The following is a 12,887-nucleotide window of genomic DNA, read 5'->3' on the forward strand; positions in this document are numbered from 1 at the left end:
TGCCATCTTTGTCCAAAGGAAAACAGCTATTTTCTCTGGTCCCAGTACTGAATTTTCTTAAAATTTTTCTACTGTCATTACCGTTATTTTCAGGTTTTTCAACATCCCAGATGCTATTCTAGCCAAAGTGATAGAACGAGCACAGTACCTATGATTAGATTCTGCCATGAGACAGGGCTAGTGCACAGTACACACCAGAGAGAATGAGACAAAGAAATGGAATTCCAAATAAATAAAGTATGTTTATTTACAATCTACACAATTATCATAGATGACTTTAGTCTAGGAATCCACATTAAGTAACAGAAACATAATCATGGAAACCTAAACCAAAACAAAATTATCAACATTGTACAATTCTTTTATTCATCAACACAAGCATAATATACTGGTTACATATTTATATCATTTTTAGATACAGCCAACCATATATGTTCACTTGTGTATTTTCTACAAGTTTGGGCATATGCACAACAATTTTCAAGCCAAAGCATCTTTCATGCCACTACCAACTGGTCCATGACGACGCTCCCATATCATGCGATGCTTTTGCTTCATGAAGGCATCAACCACATTTCCATATACACCAAGGTCACCATCTGGGGTGTAAAGGATTTCTATTATCTAATTGTTCATGTAAATAAATTAAGTAAACATATTTCACTTCACATACATATATACAAACCACTAGCAGAGGTTCTTTTGGCCTTTATATATGAAGGATAGATTTCCACCACAGTGTAACATTAAAAAAGTTATAATGAGGCAAGTAATAACTGAAAATACAAATATTATTACTGCTACAACTATTGGCTAACGAGGATGTGTTAAGTTGAATCCCCTAACACCAACTGAGCAATTCATTACAGAAAGACACTTACTTCACAATCAGAACTTACATTCCTTAAAGAGAACTTCCCTACTAGTTTAACACCTTAGTTGACTGAATGGCATTTTGGCAAATATTTCAAACTTTTCTTGCGAGTCTTTTGAATGGCATTTATGGAAAACATTTCAAACTTTTCTTGTGAGTCTTTAAATAAATGCAGAATGCCTAAAGTAAATTTTGCTTTGGAAATGCTTCCTTAAAGCAGATAACAACTTCAGATAAGAAAGAGTCACAGTGAAATACATAAAGAAAAATGCATTTGTGTACTGTAATGAGAAAATGTTTGAGAAGGTTGATCTAAATGTAAATGCTTTGAAAGAGATGACAACATGATGATGGTGCAAAGAGACTGATGAGAAAAGCATTGGCATACTGTGAGGCTCTGTACAGATTTCTGTGAAGGGAGGATAAAAAAGGAGCTTCTTAAAGTTAAAAACTAATTGCAGTTCTAAACAAACCGAGTCTATGTTCTTGAGGAATTGACAATATATGAGAACAATCATGACTGTACTCTTAAAGGGGTAATGACCACCAGAACACGTTAAGTGCAATAGATGATCTTACGAGAAAATAAATGTAAGCTTCTGGGGTAGCATACCATTAATGAACAACTTCATAAGTGAGAGTGAAACCAGTGAAAAAGGCTGGAAAAGATATTAGTGATAGTTGTATCATCAGAGTAAGATGATTTACATCAAATACAAGAGGAATAATTTTCTTGAACTTGTGCACAGAATACAGTCTAAAATGAGTGTTCAGTTATTCCATATGACTCAACCATGTATGATGGAACATTAAGTATACATAAAAGTGTCCAAAGAGGTGAAGCACATGATGAGAAACAGAGTTGAAATTACTTTCTGAGAGAGCACCGTCTGATTATCATTACTTTTTCAGTGCAAAAAAGGCACTACCCACAGGTGAGAGGTCAACATCAGGTTAGGGAAACATATGTCACCTGCATTGCAGAACATTTATTGAGAGTGAAATAATAATGAGTGGAAATAATGTCTGGGAAATATTAAAAATACCTGTATTAAGTTTTACAACTAAAGGTGAAATATTCTTGATGTCATGAGCCAGGAAGTTTCTGAGTCAAACCTTTTCATAGGGAAAATAAGTCAGGAGAAAAAAATCCAAATTAGACATGGATCTTTTGCCATTCAGTTCTTTAGATGCTACAAGAAAAATCTATAAAGTATACATTTTGAAGCATTTCACCTGAACTGTAAAGATCTGGGAAAATGCACCTTCAATAAACCAGGGTGTGACTCCTAATGGACAGTGATCTCTGGGTGTTGGCCATGCTACGAAGGCAACACAATAAGAAGCATCATTCTTTTGTAAGTGAGGACATATCTGCCTTTTAAAAGAAGGCTGATTGTAGGAATCAGGAAACACATACGGAGGTACAAAGTTCCACATATAGTTGTTGAAGAAATAATTTTAACTTTGAAAAAGCCAACTTTCTGGTTGCCAATCTTTACAGTATTGGGATGAAATAGCTTGTTAGGTGCATCATGATATAGCAAGGCAAGAGACACACCAAGCAAACAGCTTACATGAACAGAAACATATAAATTTATTTATTTATATTTTATTTTGCTTTGTCGCTGTCTCCTGTGTTAGCGAGGTAGCGCAAGGAAACACGAAAGAATGGCCCAACCCACTCACATTCACATGTATATACATACACATCCACACACGCAAAAATATATACCTATACACCTCAACGTATACATATATATATACACACACAGACATATACATATATACACATGTGCATAATGCATAGTCTGCCTTTATTCATTCCCATCGCCACCCCGCCACACATGGAATAACAACCCCCTTCCCCCTCATGTGTGCGAGGTAGCGCTAGGAAAAGACAACAAAGGCCCCATTCATTCACACTCAGTCTCTAGCTGTCATGTAATAATGCATCGAAACCACAGCTCCCTTTCCACATCCAGGCCCCACAGAACATTCCATGGTTTACCCCAGACACTTCACATGCCCTGGTTCAATCCAATGACAGCACGTCGACCCCGGTATACCACATCGTTCCAATTCACTCTATTCCTTGCACGCCTTTCCCCCTCCTGTATGTTCAGGCCCCGATAACTCAAAATCTTTTTCACTCCATCTTTCGACCTCCAATTTGGTCTCCCACTTCACCTCGTTCCCTCCATCTCCGACACATATATCCTCTTGGTCAATCTTTCCTCACTCATTCTCTCCATGTGCCCAAACCATTTCAAAACATCCTCTTCTGCTCTCTCAACCACACTCTTTTTATTTCCACACATCTCTCTTACCCTTACATTACTTACTCGATCAAACCACCTCACACCACACATTGTCCTCAAACATCTCATTTCCAGCACATCCACCCTCCTGCGCACAACTCTATCCATAGCCCACGCCTTGCAACCATACGACATTGTTGGAACCACTATTCCTTCAAACATACCCATTTTTGCTTTCCGAGATAATGTTTTCGACTTCCACACATTCTTCAAGGCTCCCAGGATTTTCGCCCCCTCCCCACCCTCTGATTCACTTCCGCTTCCATGGTTCCATCCGCCCAGATCCACTCCCAGATATATAAAACACTTTACTTCCTCCAGTTTTTCTCCATTCAAACTTACCTCCCAATTGACTTGACCCTCAACCCTGCTGTACCTAATAACCTTGTGTGTGTGTGTGTGTGTGTGTGTGTGTGTGTGTGTGTGAGAAACAAGAAGCAAAGCTTATAGATAATACAAAGAGATTTAAACTGAAATATGAGAGGATAATTTGATAAGCTGAACTACCTTGGAACCTTGGAGATTACTTTATCAATAGGGAAAGTAGTCAATGTGGCCCTCTATTGTGTTATCAGTCTTGCCACTTGATATGGCTGCAGTTTTAGCAGTAATCATAATACTGTGCATTTGAGTGAAATGTGTGCAAGCCAGATACATTGTTCCTAAGTGCCTTTTGCATGACAGCCTAAAAAATGCAAATGTACAAACATATAATTCTAACTATAATTTATGTATGTACGAATATTTTCATAAACTGTATGCATACATGTTAATTTTGTATACTACATTTCCTGCCTTTAAAGCTGCAATGTGGGCATACAAACAATGGCCTATTGTGCACATAACATACCTAAAAGGAGCCTCCAATCTGCAATGGCTCAAATGGCAACATTTCACAATAATGACTTTTGAGAATTAGGATTCAGTCTGGAATAACATGTAAGTGGCTGTAGCTGCAACAGAATTAGTAAGAAAAAATCTTCATATTTTGAAAAGTAAAATAATCCTTTCCTTTATTAACAAGATATCTTACATTTCTTTGCACAAGTATTTCTTTATGTTGAAAATATTTTTTCAATTTGTGTCCCACCATCAGGTAGAATATGCTCTGATACACATGTTACTTTCTGGTGGACAGCTTGCAAAGAGACAGAGATAGCAATTGTCCTTACTTCAGCATGTTATGATTTGCCTGCTTCCAGGGTAAAACTAGCTATTTCACTATGTTTGCAAAGTATAAGTTACAGTGGGGCATGCAAGATGAGCAAGTATCACTTGATGTGAAATTAGAGGGGCTCAGGTGCTTGAATGGCTGAGAAATTTATGGCTGTAGCTTCAATATTTCAAGAAAAGGAAGGATGTTAAATACCTTCACTAATGATTAATGTGGTGGGAGACAGGTTTATCTTAGAGAAGAGAGGTGAAAAAGATCCCGGGTTCATTCAGGATTATATAAAAGGTGATCACAATCACTGAGGGTAAAGATGGGTATATTTGACAGTACTGTACTCATAATGGTACTCTTTAGGTGCAGATCATGGGACTGAATGCAAAAGAACAAAAGAAGGTGGCCATGTTGGTAATGAAACGCCTGAGGAAAACATGATGTACAAAGAAGGTTGGTCAAATAAGGAATGAGAGCGAGATGTGTGGTAGTAAGTGGAGAATAACAACAGAGTTCTTCAGAGTGTGCTGAAATGGTTTAGCCACTTGGAAAGAAAGTAGAGAGACAAAATAAGAGAATATATATATCAGATCAAGGGGAAGGGAGAGGAAAATCAAGATGGAAGGATGAAATGAAAAAGGATTTTTTAGGGCCTGAACATTTAAGAGAGTAGAAGATGTGTGTAATGGAGCAATGTAGTTTATATGGAGTGAAGTGCTGTCAGGAGACTAAGCCAGGGTATATGAAGTGGTTAGTGAAAACAACACAACACAAAAAAGTAAACCTTCTTAACCACACATTCTTCTCTTAACATATAAACTGATAAACTTTTCTCACTTTTCAGTAATATCAAGGATGCATAATCCCTGATCATACTCTCAAATCCCACTTCACCCACCTTTACATTCAAATCAAATTATACAGATTCTGTCCCTTGCATCAAAACTGCAAAGGTAATCCCAAGGTTCCTCCTGAAATTCCTTTTGCTTTTCTATCCTTTCACATCCTGATACATATACATGAGTATTCACTTCCTTTTCATCCTAACCCACATCAACCCAGAACTCATTTCCTTGCACTCTTTGACACAATCCTACATTTGATTCCACATTTGGAGTGTCATCCCTTCCTTTGTTCTTGTTTTCTCACTCACTCACTCCTGACTTCAACCCTTGAACATTCTCAAACCATACAGTCCACTTACCCTTCAATCCTTTTATCAAAGTCTAGAAAATCTAGGTTTCTCCGATCTAATATAGCAGTTATGTATCTTTTCTTTCTCTTCATCCTGGTTATAACCATACACATTTACACTTCTACCATAAGCTTCAAGAAAAATCCTTTGCTTGGTTTCCTCCCCTGTTCCTGTGTCTTTTTTAAAGTGACAATACAGGAGATGAGGATTTCCAAGGCCTCCCTTAACTCAGTAACCTAATAAATGAAGGATATAAATGGCGAAGTATTCTTCCTCCCCTAGTCCCTGGAACAGACATATTACTATACATGATTTGTTAATCATTAATCCAATAATACAAATACAAAAATATTATCAGGTACAGTTTCTTACATTTGATGAACCAGTTTTCAGCAGCTTTTGCATAATCCTCCTTGATCTTGGCACACTTCTGAATCTCATCTGGCCCCTCATATAACATACAGTCCTCTTTACGGAGACGTAAGATACTAAGCACTTCATTATCTACCATTCTGTTAAAAGAAAAAATATAGTGTTGATTAAATCATTAAAATACTTGAGCTATCTTTCAGATAAAAACCCAGATTTTCAACCAATTATTTTTGTACTATCTCTGATGCTAATGGAAAACAAGTTATGAATACTACCATCCAGTGTAAAATGCATTCAGATTTATATTACAAAGCCTTTGACTATCTTTCTCCCATGATTGTGTAAGACCAAAGTAAAAGCTCTAAAAGCTGTCTAAATAAACCAAACATTTAAAAGTCTTGAAATCTCATAAGATTCTAAGAGTTTCAAGTCTCAGATGGCAAAATATGAAAAACTGGAGGAAGTGGAGTGTTCTAGAAATCTGGGAGTGGATTTGGCAGCGGATGGAACCATGGCAGCCAAAGTGAGTCATAGGGTGGGGGAGGGGGGCAAAAGTTCTGGGAGCGTTAAAAAGTGTGTGGAAGGCGAGAACGTTGTCTCGGAGAGCAAAAATGGGTATGTTTGAAGGAATAGTGGTTCCATCAATGTTATATGGTTGCGAGGCGTGGGCTATAGATAGAGTTGGGTGAAGGAGGGTGGATGTGTTGGAAATGAGATGTTTGAGGACAATATGCAGGGGGGAGTATGTGTATGTCTGTCTCTGTATATATATATATCTATACATTGAGATGTATAGTTATGTATATGTGCATGTGTGGACATGTATGTATATGCATGTGTATGTGGGTGGGTTGTGCCATTCTTTCGTCTGTTTCCTTGCGCTACCTCGCTAATGCAGGAGACAGCGACAAAATATAATAAAAAAAAAACCTAGGGATATGGAAATAAGAACTCTGCCCTTAGATCTCTTGTGGGTCACAGAAGGCAACTAAGGGGCAGGAGTGGGGGGCTGGAAATATCTTCTGTATTACTTCTCAGTGAAGGAACAGAGGATAGAGCTAAATGATGATCTCTTATCCTGTAAGGCTCAGTCATCTGTTCTGATGCTACCTCGCTCATGCAGGAAATAGAACACATATAAAATAATTTTTTCAAACTTGACTGTTGTTTCCTACATAGTGAGGTAGTGCCAGGAACAGACAGAGGAGGCCATTTCCTGCATTGGTAGGGTAGCTTTAGGAACAACAAAAAAAAAAAGAGATGGCCTCATTTCCTAGCATCTACACTCTAGCAATCATGTATAATGCACTGAAGGCACACACACACACACACACACACATATATATATATATATATTTTTTTTTCATACTATTCGCCATTTCCCGCATTAGCGAGGTAGCGTTAAGAACAGAGGACTGGGCCTTTGAGGGAATATCATCACCTGGCCCCCTTCTCTGTTCCTTCTTTTGGAAAAAAAAAAAAAAAATACATATATATATATAAGGCCCAGTCCTCTGTTCTTAACGCTACCTCGCTATCGCAGGAAATAGCGAATAGTATGAAAAAAAAAATATATATATATATATATATATATATATATATATATATATATATATATATATATATATATATATATATTTTTCTTTGTCGCTGTCTCCCGCGTTTGCGAGGTAGCGCAAGGAAACAGACGAAAGAAATGGCCCAACCCACCCCCATACACATGTATATACATACGTCCACACACGCAAATATACATACCTACACAGCTTTCCATGGTTTACCCCAGACGCTTCACATGCCCTGATTCAATCCACTGACAGCACGTCAACCCCGGTATACCACATCGCTCCAATTCACTCTATTCTATATATATATATATATATATTTTTTTTTTCATACTTCGCCATTTCCCGCATTAGCGAGGTAGCGTTGAGAACAGAGGACTGGGCCCTTGAGGGAATATCCTCACCTGGGCCCCTTCTCTGTTCCCTCTTTTGGAAAATTAAAAAAAAAAGTGAGAGGGGAGGATTTCCAGCCCCCCGCTCCCTCCCCTTTTAGTCGCCTTCTACGACACGCAGGGAATACGTGGGAAGTATTCTTTCTCCCCTATCCCCAGGGATATATATATATATATATATATATATATATATATATATATATATATATATATATATATATATTTTTTTTTTCACACTATTCGCCATTTCCCACATTAGCGAGGTAGCATTAAGAACAGAGGACTGGGCCTTTGAGGGAATATCCTAACCTGGCCACCTTCTCTGTTCTTTCTTTTGGGAAAAAAAAAAAAAAAAAGGAAGGAAGGATGGAGTGAAAAAAAATTTTGAACGATCGGGGCCTGAACATGCAGTAGGGTGAAAGGCGTGCAAGGAATAGAGTGAATTGGAACGATGTGGTATACCAGGGTTGACGTGCTGTCAATGGATTGAACCAGGGCAAAAGAAGCATCTGGGGTAAACCATGGAAAGTTTTGTGGGGCCTGGATGTGGCAAGTAAGCTGTGGTTTAAGTGCATTACACATGACAGCTAGAGAATGAGTGTGAACAAATGTGGCCTTAGTTGTCTTTTCCTAGTGCTACCTCAAGCGCATGTGCAGGGGAGGGGAGTGCTGTTTCATGTGTGGCGGGGTGGCGATGGGAATGGATGAAGGCAGCATGTATGAATATGTACACGTGTACATATGTATAGGTCTGTGTATGTATATGTATGTATACATTGAAATGCATAGGTATGTATATGTGCATGTGTGGGCGTTTATGTATATGCATGTGTATGTGAGTGGGTTGGGCCATTCTTTCATCTGTTTCCTTGCACTACCTCACCAATGCGGGAGACAGCGACTAAGTATAATAAAAACAAATAAAATAAAACTCAAAAAGTTATGACATTGACTTATGACACTTGCAACAAACTGGGAGAAATAAATTTTTTACCTTTATATTGTAATGTCCAAGAGAAATATTTTCATTTAGAAATAAAGTTTTAGATATTTGTGTACTTACCATGCAAACTTAATAAAAGCAAAATACTATTTAATTTGTATACCATAAACTGGTGAAATACTTTCATCTGTGTTCACTTTTACCTCTTATCTACCATATCAATAATAAGTGTAGGTATTTCAGAGTCTAGATGTCCTCTAGAAGAAACAACTACTTGATCAGTGTGGTGAGGTAAGCAACCCTAGCCCTCATTCCACTCCACTACCACAGTCTATTAAACACTGTCAGCATCACCTGTGATATGGCAACAAATGCTGAACCACACAATTCAGAGGTGATGCAGATAACCCTAATGCCTTTCACTCTCACTTCCTGTAACCCTCATTGCACCCTATCTGACTCCAGCAGAACATAAACCCCTCAGTCCAACAGAACATTAAGCCCTCATCACATTTCACTACAGTCCCTCTTTTAATAAGAATTCTTTCAATATCATCTAAATTACATCATGCCTTTTTCCCCATTCACATGGGTAACCCAAACATATAAAATACAACTCTTAAACTCTTTTACTTTGCACTTGTTCCTTATGCTTACCACCTGTACTCATCAAAACATACTTCCCTTTCTAACAAACCCACCTCCCACCTTTAGCATCTCTCGAACATGCCACCACTGGATCCCTAAATATCTCCCACTCTTGACCCACTCAACTAGTTTTAAGAATACTCTCACCTTTTGCCATTCCACATTCTAATTCCCATATTTCTTCACACAAATATTTTTCCAAGTTTACGTACTTTCACCACTCTCTTCTCACTCATAATGTCTCCTCTTCCAAAAACCTCTACAAATCTTCACCCTCGCCTCCTAATATCCCACTAGCAGCCTCTCTCAACACATTCACTTCCAAAAGTCTCTCTTTTGCAAGCCTATCAGTAACATGTAATTCAATAATGCCTGCTAACTATCTTTCCTACTCACTTGTGTTTGTCCCTCTTTTTAAAACAGGTATTCCCAACCACCAGCCCTTTCCAAGAACAACTCAAACAGCTGTTTACCATTTCCAATCACATTACTGAATACCTCAATGCCCCCTAATCATACCCTCAACTGCCACATTACTCATCTTCAGTTTTAAAATCACTAATACCTGGTCTCTTACATCAAATTTGCTAATGCACTCACTCAGCACTCCCAAAATATTTGCCTCCCATGATCACTTTTCTCATGGCCAGGTGCATAAGCGCTAGTAATCATCCATCTCTCACAATCCACTTTCATTTTCACCTAAATCAGTATGGAGCTCACTTCTTTACACTCTCTCACACACTCCCACAACTCCTGCTTCATCCAGCCCTTTCTTAGCTCTTGTCCCCACACCAAACTCTGACCTCTAAGACATTTTCAAACCATTCTTCTCTTTTACTCTTGAGCTTTGTTTCACCGAGTCAGAGCATCCAGGTTCCTTTCCTCAAAATGCTTTCTATTTCTCTTTTCTTCATTTTGGTTACATCCACACACTTTCAGACACCCCATTCTGAGTCTTACAGTAGGATGAACACTCCCTGCTTAGCTCCTTCTTCTGTTCCATCTTTGAGAACCTGAAAATGCAAGGTGGAGAGGGATCTAGCCCCCCACTACCACCCCCTTTAGTTGCATTCTATGACCCAGAGGGAATATGGATGAAGAATTGTTTCTCCCCTACCCTAGGAAAATCAAAAGTATTTATATAAAATCATCAGCTATCCTATTCTAATCATTGTACAGATCTCAGGAAGTAGCTCATACATATAGCAAGATATAATGAGGGAAGTTCTTCTCTACTTTACACCATTTCTGTGATCACACATTTTTTAATATACGATATCCAAATACTTACCTGTCACGCTTAAACTGTTCATTTGCCTCAATAAAGCAAACAATGTCATCAGTGTAGCATTCATCTATAGTAGGGACTCTCCGGAACTGACGGTGATACCAGTAGTACTCAGGGCGATTACTTGCAACAATGTTATCTGTTGAAACAGGGAATGCAATGCATCAGTGGGAATATAAGAATAGGGAGAAACTCTGAGTCACTGATACTAATATCCTCAAATTATTCATGACAATCTCACTTATGTTTTCAGTCATATGCCACCTTAACAGGTTTGATGTTTAAGTTTTTTCTCTCAAGGAATCTTTGTTGCTACTGTAAGTTGCTACTGTAGGATTTTGCTTTACTACCATTTAAAACTCTTTCAATATTAATTTATTGGTGGTAAGGTCATGGGGGATAAGGAAAATATAGTCAAACAATAAAAAATTATTAAATACTGTAAAATTTGGAAATCAAAGACTACCCATTTAACGTTTAATGACTGCATTTATGAAGAAGTTTCACTAATATGCATTCTTCTGAAAAACATGTACAGTGCTCCACTATATGTCATGTTTTCTTGTTATGTTGGGAATGTAAAGTATGTCCATTTGTTTACACAAATACAGGAGTCTGACTCAGCCCTAAATTTACATAAACATCTGAACTCATCCAAAAATATTCAGATTAATTTGGATTCAAATGTTATCATACATGGTAGCATTTACTGGAATGCATTAATAACAAAGGCAACATGGAAATGTCTACATTCTTCAGGCAAGTGTTCTTATTACATCTTCAATAGCTTTGTATATAAACATACAAACCAAATAGTGCTTTACAAATTCCAAGTTCCACACGGATAGACTGTCATCCATCTGCAGGACTGTCACATTTTCAATGTTCTCATGTGCTACAAGGACATTACAGAAAATAACATCATGGGCATACCTCCTGTTCGTTTGCTATTTGAATGATTTGAAAAAAATATATATAAACTGTCAACTAATGATCTGCAGCATTGTTTCCCCTTACTTTCCATGTAACTCAAAGCCCTCCCCACTTCAAGAAAAGAAAATTGGTGGGGTTTCAGGTAGTACACCTAAAATCTATCACTCTCAACTCCACACATTGCAAGGAAGCCATTGATACCAGTCTTGTAATATTCTATCATCTATAAAACACGCTTCCGTTTTCTGGGCTACTATGTAGAATTTTGCTGCAGCCAACAAAGCAAGTGGCCATTTGATCCCTCAAAAGCAGACAAATTTAATCCTGGTATATTTCTACTAACACTTCAACTAGTGAGGTTCTGCTATTCTAGAATTTTTTTACCTACTTTTACAGCAGTCAACCCTAAAGTTGCCCCGTTATACATCGTTTAGTAAAATATCATAAGATCTAAATAAAGCTTCACAACTGTTACAATACTCTCTACACTACACTGGCATTGCAGGAGAAAATCACTTAATATTCAAAGCTAATAGCAATATCAAATTCTTCCGAGAAATCAACGAGGTAGTTCTTGTTCCATATAAAATATGGTCAGGGTTTTCTGAACATTTATGGATAAGTTAAGTCTGGTTAAGTTCAATTTGGCAAGTTAAGTCTGGTTAAGTTCAACTGGGCAAGTTAAGTCTGGTTAAGTTCCACTGTGCTTAGAAAAAAGATCCCCATAACTCCAATCGTATTTCTCAATTAAAACACAGGGAACAATATCCAAGTGCTAGAAATTACTGCATATCTTTCCCTGATTTTCTTATGCTTAATGAATGGCTTGTATCACTACATGACGGATTTCATTCACTCAAACGATATATGGAAATAATATCATGTCATAGGGAACAAGCAATAAATGATAGGGTAGTGAAGTTGCGTCACCGGTCCTCAGATATATGCAACTCCAATACCACAGAGGTGTGGCGAATCTAAAACTGTATAAAGCCCTGAGGTTACGTGATTACTACTGATGTATACCAACCTCTGAACCATGTTGTTGGCTTGTCTAAGGTTCTATGCACGGCCTGCATAAAAGAATAAAAGGTTGGTTTATTCGAAGGGTCGGACTCCATTGCAACCACTACACAGACCTGATGTTTCTCCCACAATGTTGCCAAAACACACAGTGACCTGGACATG

The 12,887-nt window shown here is 37.9% G+C and overlaps 1 protein-coding gene across 1 annotated transcript; it reads right to left on the bottom strand.

The window, feature by feature from the left end:
• Positions 1-217: 217 nt before the first annotated feature.
• On the bottom strand, positions 218-12,887 carry ND-PDSW (NADH dehydrogenase (ubiquinone) PDSW subunit). Its single transcript, XM_071656422.1, has 4 exons — positions 12,730-12,887; positions 10,770-10,905; positions 5,928-6,067; positions 218-599 (listed from the first exon to the last, which is right to left on the bottom strand). The coding sequence occupies exons 1-4, from the start codon at positions 12,884-12,886 to the stop codon at positions 481-483; spliced, it is 552 nt and encodes a 183-aa protein (XP_071512523.1). The 5' UTR covers position 12,887; the 3' UTR covers positions 218-480.

Source organism: Panulirus ornatus, chromosome 63 (assembly GCF_036320965.1).
Source record: "Panulirus ornatus isolate Po-2019 chromosome 63, ASM3632096v1, whole genome shotgun sequence".
Taxonomy (NCBI): Eukaryota; Metazoa; Arthropoda; class Malacostraca; order Decapoda; family Palinuridae; genus Panulirus; species Panulirus ornatus.